A 13,270-nucleotide genomic window follows, 5' to 3' on the forward strand; every position below is an offset into this window, starting at 1 on the left:
GATAGAGATAAAGGGGCGTCAATTGGAGGTGCAGAGGTACGAAGGGGCACAGAGTAGTCTCAATCAACTGTTGACACTCAGTAGTCGAGAACACAGAATGCGGTTGATGAAGATGTGTGATGTTCAAGTTTAGTGGAGAGATTGGCCGCCATGAAGCCGCCTCCAGCGGCCGCCGCGAAGTGGATCGCGCTGTGGGCCGCTTTCCCCAGCTCGGCACCGGCACATCACCGACCAGACCCCCTCAACACCAACCACTAAACATCAGATGCAGCTGACATCTCAGCCCTATATGTGAGGCTGTAGAATGGTTCTTCCACTGATTGGATGCCGATTTGGCGTCGATTTTGCGAAGCCAATAAGACATGACAGCCATACCGGCACCCCTCCATGGAGACAGCCCCAAGCACCTCTGTTATTATACAACTCTCTTTTTATACACATTCTAGCACGCTGGATTGCACTCACTTCTGAAAACTGCTAGCACACCCTGACGTACCAGACGCTGACCAGCAGGCTCCCCAAAGACGGGTGCTTGGCTCTGCCCGCGTGCCCACGGTTGCCTGGCCCTACCCACCCCAACTTCTGAGCCTTGTCAGACTACCCACGAAATCTCTCCATTGAGTCAAAGGCTTTGAACTTTTGGCATACCTTACGAACTACCCAACACTTCGCACAACTTCTCAGTCGCTTACATCGGCACCTTGATTTGATTGCGACGCCTCACCAGCAGCCTCGCTGCTACACCCGGAGGCCTCACATTAACCACCAAGCTGCATAGCACTCCTGAGGGTAGCGCAGGGACTTCCAACTCGCTTCTTTGTGCATTCCCGTCCAAATTCAACATGGACGGTCTCTCCTTTTTAGACGAGCACATGGAGCGGGGCCAGAGCAATGCGACGTTGAAGATAGTCCTCCCCAGCGGAGAGGTCCGTCAGATCTCCGATCGCATCTGCCCGTTCAAGTTCTTGGACAGATGTCAGTAATGTCCCGTACAGTTGCATGCCAACATCTACTGACTTCGTACACCCATATACTAGGTCCGCTCCTGTACCACGCCTTTGAGTACGGTTTCCAGAGTCGCTTACAAGCGAGTATTGAGGCCCTATCCGAGCATGCTGTCGTCTCGCTTCTTCGGTTCTGCTACACTGGTAGCTATCTTCCGCCTCGAGCGGACTATGATCCAGTGTCGTTTCTTCCACATGCCGAGACGTACAAGATAGCCGAGGATTTCGATGTTCCGGAATTGCAACTTCTCGCGCATGGCAACTTCTCGTGCCAGCTCGAATTCGCCTGCTGTGTACCCGCCGCGCCCCATGACTTGGTCGAGACTATTCGTTTTGTATATCGTCACTATGCCAGTCAGCAGGCTCGTCGGGAGCACGACCTCGTTCCGTCACTTCTCAACTACTGCATCTCAAATTTCCTCTACCACAAGCTAGGAGAGGATGTTGAGTTTCTCAAGATCGCTGCTGAAATCCCGGACTTCCGCCAGGACCTATGTCGCACGAACATGGAACGCAATTTCCAGGATGAGTGTAAGACACTACAAGTAGATTCACATCCTACGCTAACTATCATAGGTGCATTCGACATTGTGCGGTTATGTCTCGACACTCTCCAGGTTCAACCTTGCGATCGTCCGACTCTCCTTGCGTCAAGGGACCTACCAGATGAGATGATGTGCGATACTCTTCCGGAAACACCCAGCCCTTCATGCTACCCATCTGGCGAGAACTTTACAGCTGGAGAGACCGATCAAGACAACATGGTCGATTCCGGAATCCTTACATTTGTTCGTCGCCCCAAGGTTGCACAGCCAGCTACGATCCAAGAGTCCGACGAGGAGTGTCTCGAATACGATCAGGGATTCACGTTGGTGTCCCGCCCCAAAGTCCAGAGCCTGAATACGTTCGACGAACCGATGTCTAGCCCTGAGTTGACTTCTCGTCCGGTGGTCGACATACTAGCCGCGACTGGCACCGACTACTCCAGCGACGACGAACCAATGTCCAGCCCCGAGTTGATCCCCACTCCCGTAGTTGATATACTATCCGCTACCGGGACCGACTACTCTAGCGATGAAGAGTGGACACAGATCTGATAGGGCCGATACGCCCCGTGGCTAGAGGGCGCTCTGGTCATGATGGCATGCGGCGTTATTGATGGGATATAGGTATCTCACGAAGTTATTGATATTGAATTTGCTTTGGCATCATGGTGTTTCAAGTTGGGTTTAAATTGTTTAGGAAGGGGCGTTTCACTTGTAAGGAATCACACAAGGGAAAAGTCGCATAAGCGCAAGAGTCTGCTTTGAGAACTCATTAACACATTGTTTTACATCCAAACTTTAAGAACTCTTGTACTAGAACATAGCAGTACTATCTGTTCCTTTTTTTCAATATTATCAAGTCATGTCTCTGAATCCACAGTCTTCACCATGCGCCAGGGATCGTAGTGTAATTCCCTCTATCCTCCGACACCACTGCCTGAGAAGCCCGTTGCGGCCTGGCCTCCCATCTCGAATACGGCACCATCTCTGACATCGCATTCCGCTGTACAGCTCTTCCTTGCGCGTCGTGATGTTTCCTCGGCGCATCGATATCGATACCAGAAAAAGCTCCACAGCTCGAGGTAAAATTTGGTCGTTGCGCCTGACCATGCTTCGCATCCTGGCGCTGAATTTTCTTCTGTCTGCTTTTCGTTGTGAGACGCACCGTGGGGAAGCACAAGCGCTGAACGGTTTCGATGGCTCTCTTATCAACGAGGTATGGATCCCATTGCCGGAGCATGCTCAAGACGTCAATGACGAAACTTTGGCAGTTGGTAGTGGCCACTTTGTATGTGAACTCTCGTAGAACCCTCTCTTTTGCCGCTTCAATCTTTCTGAACGAAGATTGTGCGCCGTGGATTATTGTGGCGTCTGATCCCTTGTCCATCAAATCACCGATCTTGACAAAACTCTCCCGGTTGCATTCGAAGACGTTCTGGTGCGAAGCGCTTCTTGGGAAGGTTTGGTCAAGAAGTAACGCGCCGCGGTTTGGTCGCTCGTTTATGTAGTTTACTTCCCATGTTGTACCAGTCAGCTGGTTTGTGCCATCGTCAAGGAAGAGTCTCCAGTGTGCGGTGTTGGAGCCTGGGCTTGCGCTGGTGAGGTAGAGTTGGCAGATTTTGGAGGAGTAGCGTGGGACACTGCTGGACGAGCTTGATTCGATGCTCTTGCTGGCTGAAGAACCCATATCTTCGATAGGGTAGAGTTGCTCTTGTCTTAATGTAGTGTTGGTTTGTGATGGGAGGATGGAAGAGTTGGAAGACTTTGGAAAAGGAGATGAGAAATTGCAGAGTATTTATGCGAGGCGAAAAATGAGTCAAGGGCAAAACTTTGGCATGTTATTATCTCGGAACGATCTATTGGGCACATGGCGGGTCCTTATATCTGGCTTGCATTCCTATAGGTAGCGTGTTAGTGGTCATAGTTGCACTATGGAACCAGAAAAAGCCAATGACCATGGCCAAAGTGTCCTGCAAATGACGTGCATCGGATTATGGATGACAGGACTCCTCATGGCTTCACAGAGACCTGGAGCGGATGGGGCAGATTTCGGGTACGTTGATTCATGTTCGCTGCAGCTAGTCTGCGAACAGAGCCGCCCATGGAGTACATGACAAACCATAGCCACAAATAATCAGATATACGAAGTCCATATGTACGGGAAGGACTTTTTTGATGTTACAGGAAAATTAGGCCACCTTATGCATTTGAGATGGCAATAAGGAATCCAGCATAAAGGAAACCGCCCTCTCGTAATGGCCAGTGGACCGAGAAGGGATCGCATCAGAAAACAGCAATTACATGGAACATCCAAATGAAACCGGGAAGCAGGAAACACATAATCAGTCTCGTGGGTCCATGCCGCACACTCAATCCTCCGTTCGTCTTTCGGCTCCGTCACTGCATAATCCATATCCGTGGGCATGATGGTCCCGGAGGTTCGTGTTCCAGGAGATGAGCAGTCTTCAGGAATGTTGACACTCACTTGATCGATATCAGCAAGTGCTTTGAACCAGATACGCGATGGACCCAACTTACATCGTGCGCCTAGTAGCGGCGGGGTGGGTAATCAGCCGCTGCACCTTCGTAAGGTGGGCGGCCTCCGGGGCTACGGGGACGAGCACCACGTGGGGACGGTGGTCGTCCGCCTTCGTAAGGGCGTCCATGACCGTTCATGTATGGGTCATCGTAACCACGGGGAGGAGGTCGGGCCCTAGCATCATAAGGATCGTCAGGGTAACGCGCGCGCGGTGGGCCATACTCATCAGGCATGCGACCACGAGGCGGCGAACGTCCATAACCACCATCACGCCTGTCATAAAACTCGCGGGGAGGTGTGCGTCGGCGATAGTCATCGCGGCGGGGGCTGTAGCCACGAGGGGGACCGCGACGGTCGTAGTAGTCGTCATATGGCGCGGGTGGGTATCCGCCACCGCGACGGCCCATGGGGGAGCGGGATCGGTATCTATCACGGCCCCGGTCATCAGGACCACCAGGGCCTCCGTAAGGAGCGCGAGGCTTGAAAGGTGGAGGTGGGGGAGGATCGGAGACGTCCTGGATACAGGTAACTTCCTGCCCCTTGAACTCACGGCGGTCCAGCTTCTCCACTGCGGTCTTCAGATCGGCGGCCGTCTCATACTCTACGAATCTGCGCGATGGTTTAGTACGTGTGCCTAGCTACAGTATGTGTCCACTCACCCAGAGCCATCCCGTTCGCGGCCAACTTCGGAGTAGACGACGTCCAATCCAGACTGGCGGGCGAAATCTTTGAGGTCCTATAAGTTCGAAGTTAAGCGAGGCCCAAATCCAGAATGTATAACGGGAAGCAAGCGAGAACAAAGCCATTTCTGGTCCAGGAACGGTGCGCTGGCGCTAACAGGGAACTGAGGAAATCCAATGATCGGGGAGTCTGACCTGCCAGCTGGTCTCCACAGGAAGATTTGCTATTCTCATCCGGTATGGTGTGCGCCTAGGACGCGGGGGAACGCGCTCATGGGGAGTGAAGTTCTCGTTACGGGCACGCGAGCCGCGAGCGAACTGGACGATGAGGCGCTCGCCCATGAAATCGGTACCATCTTTGAATCAGTTAGAGATGCATGTCCGGACACATACACATAAGAGTTACATACGGAATGCTGCATACGAGTTAGCACGTGTTCAGCCGATCGGCGCGTAGTTGAAGCTTACCAGGGACGACATCACGAGCATCCATTGCGTCCTTGTACTCGATGAAGCCGAATCCGTTCATGAGCTTGATCTCAGTGATCTCGCCAGTGCCGTGCGACGCGAAGTGGCCTTCGACATCGGCCTTGGTGGCATTGCGCGGGAGGTTGCCTAGGTAGAGGCGCGTGGACGATACCTCGGTCATGGTAGCGGCTGTTGCGGTAGAGCTTTATCCTAAAGATAACCTAGTCTGGAGAGAATCGTGAGCAAATATCCATGAGCAAGCGGGAAGCCATCGAGGAAGCGCGCATGGTGCCTGCCAGTGACGGGGTGACTCGGTATCAAAGACGCGACGCCAGAAAGCCAGTGTCCAGCGGCGTGCGCAACTACAGGAACCAGGAAGACGCGCAAGGAATTTCCAGTGCATGCAATACAGGCGGCTAGTCGTACCTTGGAGATAGAGTCGGGCGCTGGAAGCAGGGTGGCCGTGAAGAACCTGAGAGCTTGAGGACCAGGAAGAAGCCGGGTGAGTGCAGAAGGCGCGTCCTTGAATCTGGGGCACCGGAATTAGTAAGCCCAGTATCGCGACCACGAATTGCAAGTGCAGATGAGGGCCGAGCAGCTATCGATGTAAGAGGCCCCGGCGAGGTTGATGGGTGGACGGTGACGAAGGGTGGAGAAGGAAGTTCGCCCAACGCCTCACTCGCCCTAGCGTTCCAAGCTTCGGGCACGGACATCACGTGTGCCTTGCCTCGAGCCATGTATGGGACCGCACGACCTTTCAAGGCACCCAGTGAAATGTCACTTCTTTCAAGCAGATAGTTCAATGCTGTTTGCTCATAGGATCGTGTGAACGCAGTTGAATCCCGCCCAGGCTTCAACCGCGCGCCGAACAAGGCGACTGATCACTCGATCCCTACAAACCTCGGAAGGTCACTTGGGCAGCAACCATACTCGGGCTGACGTTGAAATCTGATATGTACACACACGGTTTGCCCTAATATACAGGTCCTCTCATTGCGTGGACGGCAGCTAAGCCATGATCTCTATCTCGGCGTCCGTATTAAGTAAGTACGTACTTTGGTCCCTCGCCACCTTGGGGTGTTTGCCAGTTGATGTCCTGGTCCGGCACTTTGATATCGCAAGTCTTGCAGTGGACGCAGCTGCATACAGTTAGCGGTCTTCTAAGTAATCGCGATATCTAGACCTACTTTTGGGCGTTGATTTGGAACCTGACGCCCAGCTCTTTGCTGTCGTCCTCCACATACTCGTAGACGCCGGCGGGGCAGAACCGGTTTTCTACACCCTTGTACCTGGGCCATTCTTTCTGGGCATGCGCATCGTAGTCTTTGACCTGGAGATGGCAGGGCTGGTCCTCCTCGTGATTCGTGCCACTTCGGCTGACGCTCGTCAATATGTCGAAGCTGATCTTACCGTCCGGCTTGGGGTATTCTATCTTGGGGCACTCGTCCGCCGTCTTGGTCGCTGCGTGATCAGGCTTGCCATGCTTCAATGTCCACGGTGCCTTGCCTCGAAGAACGTAGGCCTCCAGACCAGAGTACATGATACCTCCGTAAATACCTAGTGGTGTGTGGAAAGACGGGCGCATGTTGCGCACAGTCTTTAGTTCCGACCAAATTGACGACTTGCGCATCTTGTCCTCGTAGTCATATAGAAACACGGTACCGCCGTCTGCATTGGCTTGTAGGGCGTCCCAAGTCGCCTCAGCAGCTAACATACCGGACCTCATTGCATTGTGCGTGCCCTTGATCTTGGGCAGGTTGAGCAAGCCTGCGGCGTCTCCAAGCAGTGCGCCACCAGGGAAGGCCAGTTTTGGTATGGACTGGAAGCCGCCCTCAATCAGCGTTCTCGCGCCGTATGATATACACTTGCCGCCTTCCAGTACGTCCTTGTAGTAAGGGTGGTGCTTCATCTTCTGGAACTCGCCATAGGGAGCCAACCAGGGGTTCGGGTAGTCGAGCCCAACAACGAGACCAATGCTGACGAGGTTGTCGCCAAAGTGATACATCCAGCCACCGCCATAGGTATCCTTCGGCAGTGGGTAGCCCATCGAGTGAACCACCAGTCCAGACTTGAATTTCTCGGGCTGCACCTCCCAGACTTCCTTGATGCCAAGTCCGTAGGTCTGATGTTGGCTATCTCGCCTCAGATCGTACTTCTTGATGATTTGCTTCGACAAGCTGCCATGGCAACCCTCACCAAGCAATGTGACGCGTGCATGGAACTCCATTCCTCGCTCGAATGAGTCTTTGGCCTTGCCTTCACGCGATATGCCGAGGTCGTTGGTAGCTACGCCTTGTACGACACCCTCGTGGTTGTACAGTACCTCCGACGCAGCGAACCCGGGGTAAACCTCGACACCAACTTCCTCTGCGCGCTCGCCCAGCCACTTGACCATCTGGTTCAAGCTTATTATGTAATTGCCGTGGTTGTTCATCTGCGGAGGCTTGGGTAGAGGGATGGCGCTGTTCTTGGTCATGAAGAACATATGGTCTTCTTTGGCGGGGGTGATGTCGGCGAAGCGGTTCAGGTTGTCCTCTGATCTCCAGTCAGGCAGTAGCTCGTCGAGGGCAGAGGGCTCTATCACGTTCCCAGACACGATGTGATCGCCCAACTCGCCCGCCTTCTCCAACACCAGAACCCTGAAGTCTTCATTGCCGGCCGCTGTCGCAAGCTGCTTTAGCTTGATGGCGGCGGACAGACCTGCGGGGCCACCACCCACGATGAGAACATCGACCTCGTCCGATTCGCGCTCTATCGACTTGGGATCGAATGTGTCGTCTACGGCGGCGAGTCGTGTGCGTAGCGTCGTGGAAAGAGCTCTTCTTTGGCCGGCAATCCGTACTGCGGGACGGTACAGGCTGGATACGTTTCGTCGCGGTAATGATGCACATGCAAGTGGTCTTGATGCTATGCGCGTGGATCGCGAGGCTGCGAGCAACTGTCGCGTCGCGGAAGCGGGGACTGATCTGGTGGCCATGATGCAGGACGTGTTGGAGAGGCAAACAAATGTATTGTATGCGAAAGTAAGCAAGTTGACGAAATTTTTGCGCTTCCTACGAGTCCGACCGGCGGCGCACTACAGACTAGAAGCGACAGTGCTCAATACTGTGGAATGCGACAGAATTGCAGCATTGGACATGTACGCTCTTAGCCAACGCCAAAACCTCGACATGACGATATCCAAAAGTCGCAGCCGAGGCTACAAGGCTAAGTGCGGGATTGCAATACCGAGCACCCCATTGGCCCAGTCCACCTTCATTCCTTCTCTCCGCACATGTCAAAAGCACCACATCCGAATATCCTCTCTGTGCGATCACTCTCATGTCAACATCTTCACGCGCAGTAGTGCGCGTGCTCGGTCTCTCTGACAAATGTCTCGACATGACGCCGTGGTTCACAGGGTATAGCAACATCAGGGTACTCGCGCAGAGCAAAGTACTGTCATGCCTACCAAGAAGGCTGAGCCAGCAAACTGCGAAGACAATTTGGAATCATCACAGAAGTTTGGGCAGCAGCCTCCTGCAGTTTCTCATATTCAAGCAGTCGCTTAGGTTTTCCTCCGAGCGCGTCGGCGTGCCTGAAACCGGGAGAGAGTCAGGCCCTTGTATGCCTGCAAACCTCAGTCGTACACTAAACTTATGCGTTTAGGAAGGCATCTCTCCGCATAGATCGCCCCTGCCCCGTCTGCAACATGTTCTCAAACTACACACGTTCGACCCCCATCCTGGATCTTCGCCATGACGACGACTCTACCGGCATGGAGCTTGCGTCACCTCTTTCTTCCGTAATCGTACGCTCTGCTTCATGCGTTTGATTCGACCGTTTCCAGCCAAGCCAGGGACCCGATCCCATGTCACACTCGATCTCCCGCTGTCATGCGAGACAAGGCTTTCGTGCCTGTGAGAGAATTGTGGGGAGGACCGACGGTCTTCACTTGAGCCTGGCCTTTTCAAGGCATCCTCCAACGGCGCATGTATGACATGCACGGCAAGCAGCAAATGATCGTCCCAACAATCGCGGCCTTGTCTATTTTGGACAGAGTCTCAGTCAAGCATTCGTGGAGCTCAAATAAGAAAACACTCTTATATAAACCAGTCTCCTCAGGCGGATATCACGGCACGCTCAGCTTCAATCTTCAAACCATTCCTTCGTGCAGAGCACTATCTGTTTATTTCTATTCTCAAGAGCTGTGCTCATTTTACGTTTCGACACACCTCGTTTCAATCCTTCAAGATCAACCCCATACCATCACAATGAAGACTTCCATCTCCCTTCTCACTCTCCTCTCAGCCTCCTTCGTGGCAGCAGCTCCAGCGCCTTTCGTGGGCCAGGGACCTGTAGTCGCCGCTGGCACCGAGAATGTAGTCATGCCCTCTACAAACTTCGGTCGCCGCGAGGAAGACGTTGTGCAGAAGTTTGGCGAGAAAGCCCTCAAGCTCCGCGGTGCGCTCTTGGCAGCACGCGGTGGCATGGGCAAAGATAATGCTAATGCCGACGCCGAAGGTGCCAATGCTGAGGATGCTGCGGCGGCTGGCAACAATGGCGCTCAGGATCAGGCTGCACAGGATGCTGCCGATGCTGAGGAGGCCGCTCAGGGCAATGGCAAGGGCAAGGGCAAGAATGCCGATAAGCAAGCCGCTCAAGCAGGTACGTCTTGTCACAATCCTTTCCAAAGACTTCATTGACCCTCGATAGCCAAAGAGCAACAAGCTGCTGCCGATGCTCAGGCACAGCAGGATGCTGCCGCCGCCGAGATGATGAACCAGGGCCAGGCGCAGAATGCAACCGAGCAGATGGGAGCAGCAGACCAAGCTGCCGCCGATCAACAGGCTCAACAGGATGCTGCTGCGGGCATGAACCAAGACCAAGCAGAGAATGCGAACGACCAGCAGGCAGCGGACCAAGCGGCTGCTGACCAGCAGGCCGAGCAGGGCGCCGCCAACGGTATGGACCAAGCCACGGCCGACCAACAGGTATGTTTCAACACCCAGATCTCATATCAGAATGACTTATTGACTCTACCAGGCTGCTCAGGATGCCAAGCAGAACCAGGGTGCTATGGATCAAGCCGCAGCTGGCCAGCAAGAGGCTGCCATGGAAGCTGATCAGGCTGCCGCGGAGCAAGGCAACGGAAAGCAGCAACAGCAACAGGATGCCGTGGACCAAGCCGCAGCCGACCAGCAAGCCGCTCAACAGCAGGAGGGTGCTATGGGAGCCGACCAGCAGGCCGCCCAACAGGAGGGCGCCATGGACCAAGCCGCAGCTGATGAACAAGCCGCTCAACAGCAAGACGGCGCCATGGGAGCCGACCAGAATGCTGCACAGCAAAAGGGAGGCATGAACCAAGCCGCAGCTGATCAGCAAGCCGCAGCCGATGAGCAAGCCGCACAGCAGCAAGATGGCGCCATGGGAGCCGCCGAGCAGGACAAGGCACAGCAGCAACAGCAGGAGCTCGAGCAGGCCGCCGCCGAGCAGATGGCCGCTCAGCAGCAAGCCGACCAGCAGCAGAAGGAGAAGGACCAGGCCCAGATGGCAGCAGACCAGGCTCAGATGCAACAAGATGCCGCCAACGGCGCCAACGGAATGGACCAAGCTGCCGCTGATCAAGCTGCCGCTGACCAAGCCGCTCAAGCTGGAAGTAAGTGACATCCTCTCCATAAACCTTTCATCTACTAACAATCTCAGACGCTACTGGAGTCGTTGACGCTGGAGCCGCCGCCGGAGCCGCTGCCAATGGTACCGAGGCAAACAACGAAAACGGCAAGGGCAAGGGCAATGGCAAGAACAACGGCAAGGGCAAAGGAAAGGGAGAGGGCAAGGCCAACGGCAAGAACAACGGCAACAATGGCGTTGGACAGCTCCTCCAGGAAGCCGAAGCCGCTCTCCAGGCTGGTGGACAGCAGGGCCAACAGCAGGGTGGAGCCGGCGGTATCGAGGGCCTCCTCAGCAGCCTCCTCGGTGGCGGTGCTGGAGGTGCCGGCGCTGGAGCCGCTGCCGGTGCTGGTGCTGGAGCTGGAGCTGGCCAACAGAAGGCTGGTGGCATCGCAGGCCTCGACTTGAGCAGCCTCGGCATCGGACGCCGCTCGAAGAGGACCACCTTCCGTGCTTAGATATGAGAGACGACTGGGAGCTCATCGTTGAACGATGGAGTCCCACCACCCATGTAACCTTATGATTGTCACTGCTTCTAGATGAAGTATACAGCGAATAGATGAGTAGTAATGCCAACCCAAAATCATCATCGTTTCCCTCAAGTGCCTGTGCTCTGCCCCTTGGAATTGATTTACACATACTCTTCTCCCTCCATCCAGCCCAGCTGCTTCCACATATGCAGCTTATCCCACTCCTTGATCCATCCTTTGATCTTGCCATCTTCCACCTCGAAGATAGCTGCAGCATGCCATGCTGCCTTGTTCCCACTCGCCTTGATACCATTGTGTGCCTCGCCGCAGTGACTTCCACTAGCACTGTACCTCAGGCACACATGCCCACCTTTTGCGAAGATGACGTCGTAAGAGTCGATGTGTAGATCTGATACCGCTGCCATGACATTGGAATGCGACTCGGCGTATTCTTGGGGCGAGTTGACGCCGGGGAAGGTGGTTGGGGCGATGAAGTAGGCGTTTTCATGGCAGAGATGGGCAACGGTTTCGGCACCTTTGTTCTCCTTAGGTGAGTAGGCGAGGCGCATGTATTCTTTAACTATGTTGACATTGTTCTGTTGGGAGGTGTCAACGACATGTTGATACGTAGAGGTAGCTTTGACGAAGTCTTACTTGCTCCTCCTCGGTTTGAGATGTGCTCTGCTTAACGGGTGGATACTTTGTGTCTGACATTGTGATTTTTCCTGGCTTACCATGTGACGATGGTGACGCGGAGGGGTCATGGAGTGGCTATTATACGATATATGCTTGATGACGGCACGGCTTCATGATGATGTCATTCCTACAAGGCCTGAGACGATCACGGGAACATGATGGTACAGATACTGGATAGAAGGACAGTTTATTGGGGCTTGAGGTGGTGGACAACCGTAGCAGTGGAATATACGTAGTATTCTGTTACGTGGTCTACAAGTCGAGCGACGCTTTGGTATAGCTGCCGTGATATGGCATACGCTAGATATGCTCGAAACCAAACCAGAGTAGTAACCCACCTGAATGCTGATGATCCTAAGCCTTGAGCACTGATGTATACGAGGCTACGCGAACAAGCCTGTCCTTCTTCTCATACGCGTTCGACGCGTTGTCGCGTGGTCATGTGAGGCCCAAGAGAATACCTGCATGACGCTACTTGGTATGCGCGTGGTGCGATACGAAGGGATCTGAGCCGATGCCGCGTCTTTCCTAAAAGAACTATAGAAGGCATGCATCATCGTCGAAGCTTCGTCGGTCGGGCTTTGTGTGTCTGTCTACAATATCAGCGCCTGTTCATCTACCAGTGAAGGGCTGGCGTACACCGACGAAGCATCACGAGCCCTGGGCAAGAGCCAGGTCGAGTGCATCCATGCAGTCGACAGACATGCGTCCTATAATGGATCAATCGTAGTCCGGACGGCGTCTCAGCCGGTCATACTCTGGTCTCCGTCTGCATCCTCTGCCTGCGCGACTGGCCGACCGAGCTCCGCCAAGGAAGTCTTCAGCCGCGCAATACGCGCCTCGAGATAGTCAATCTCATCTTCTTGGTCCTCGCACGTGCGGTCCATGTCAGGCAAGGCCGTCACTGCGCGTCGTGCCTTTTGTATCTTGAGACGGATGTCGTTGGCGGCGGTCGCAACATGTTGGATCTCAAGAGGCCCTTCGGCGGCAAGCTGTGCGGGTATGGGTGTGGCTGCGGGCGGCTGAGCAGGCGCCTCGAGTATGCGCTTGAGCAGCTTGTGGAGGTCGGGGAGGATGTCAAACGTCGAGGGCGGAGGGAGGGCCGGGGTGCTCGCGGTCGGGGGTGGGGGCAGCGCTGGCGTTGCAGAGCCCGTGGGTGCAACTGAGGCTCGCGCTGAGGCGGGCGCATATGGCGTTGCGGCTCCGGACATGGTCG

The 13,270-nt window shown here is 54.6% G+C and overlaps 7 protein-coding genes across 7 annotated transcripts; 2 read left to right on the forward strand and 5 right to left on the reverse strand.

Moving 5' to 3' along the window:
- Positions 1 to 842: 842 nt before the first annotated feature.
- J4E90_000966 (uncharacterized protein) lies at positions 843 to 2,101 on the forward strand (the record flags this gene model as incomplete). Its single annotated transcript, XM_051430559.1, has 3 exons — positions 843 to 975; positions 1,038 to 1,535; positions 1,581 to 2,101. 3 exons carry the CDS (start codon positions 843 to 845, stop codon positions 2,099 to 2,101), a joined length of 1,152 nt encoding a protein of 383 aa, XP_051296046.1.
- Positions 2,102 to 2,347: 246 nt separating this feature from the next.
- On the reverse strand, positions 2,348 to 3,236 carry J4E90_000967 (uncharacterized protein; the record flags this gene model as incomplete). Its single annotated transcript, XM_051430560.1, has 2 exons — positions 2,348 to 2,362; positions 2,715 to 3,236. The coding sequence occupies 2 exons, from the start codon at positions 3,234 to 3,236 to the stop codon at positions 2,348 to 2,350; spliced, it is 537 nt and encodes a 178-aa protein (XP_051296047.1).
- An 860-nt stretch (positions 3,237 to 4,096) lies between these two features.
- J4E90_000968 (uncharacterized protein) lies at positions 4,097 to 5,417 on the reverse strand (the record flags this gene model as incomplete). Its single annotated transcript, XM_051430561.1, has 5 exons — positions 4,097 to 4,697; positions 4,748 to 4,824; positions 4,964 to 5,124; positions 5,179 to 5,184; positions 5,237 to 5,417. 5 exons carry the CDS (start codon positions 5,415 to 5,417, stop codon positions 4,097 to 4,099), a joined length of 1,026 nt encoding a protein of 341 aa, XP_051296048.1.
- An 858-nt stretch (positions 5,418 to 6,275) lies between these two features.
- On the reverse strand, positions 6,276 to 8,213 carry J4E90_000969 (uncharacterized protein; the record flags this gene model as incomplete). The annotated part of the gene is made up of 2 exons (XM_051430562.1): positions 6,276 to 6,375; positions 6,424 to 8,213. 2 exons carry the CDS (start codon positions 8,211 to 8,213, stop codon positions 6,276 to 6,278), a joined length of 1,890 nt encoding a protein of 629 aa, XP_051296049.1.
- Positions 8,214 to 9,489: 1,276 nt separating this feature from the next.
- Positions 9,490 to 11,346, forward strand: J4E90_000970 (uncharacterized protein; the record flags this gene model as incomplete). The annotated part of the gene is made up of 4 exons (XM_051430563.1): positions 9,490 to 9,883; positions 9,932 to 10,209; positions 10,262 to 10,874; positions 10,922 to 11,346. The coding sequence occupies 4 exons, from the start codon at positions 9,490 to 9,492 to the stop codon at positions 11,344 to 11,346; spliced, it is 1,710 nt and encodes a 569-aa protein (XP_051296050.1).
- Positions 11,347 to 11,519: 173 nt separating this feature from the next.
- J4E90_000971 (uncharacterized protein) lies at positions 11,520 to 12,521 on the reverse strand (the record flags this gene model as incomplete). Its single annotated transcript, XM_051430564.1, has 2 exons — positions 11,520 to 11,954; positions 12,516 to 12,521. 2 exons carry the CDS (start codon positions 12,519 to 12,521, stop codon positions 11,520 to 11,522), a joined length of 441 nt encoding a protein of 146 aa, XP_051296051.1.
- A 184-nt stretch (positions 12,522 to 12,705) lies between these two features.
- On the reverse strand, positions 12,706 to 13,265 carry J4E90_000972 (uncharacterized protein; the record flags this gene model as incomplete). The annotated part of the gene is made up of 2 exons (XM_051430565.1): positions 12,706 to 12,764; positions 12,812 to 13,265. 2 exons carry the CDS (start codon positions 13,263 to 13,265, stop codon positions 12,706 to 12,708), a joined length of 513 nt encoding a protein of 170 aa, XP_051296052.1.
- Between the last annotated feature and the right edge of the window lie 5 nt (positions 13,266 to 13,270).

This window comes from Alternaria incomplexa (assembly GCF_024043165.1).
Source record: "Alternaria incomplexa strain BMP 0042 chromosome Unknown scaffold_1, whole genome shotgun sequence".
In the NCBI taxonomy this organism is placed as follows: domain Eukaryota; kingdom Fungi; phylum Ascomycota; class Dothideomycetes; order Pleosporales; family Pleosporaceae; genus Alternaria; species Alternaria incomplexa.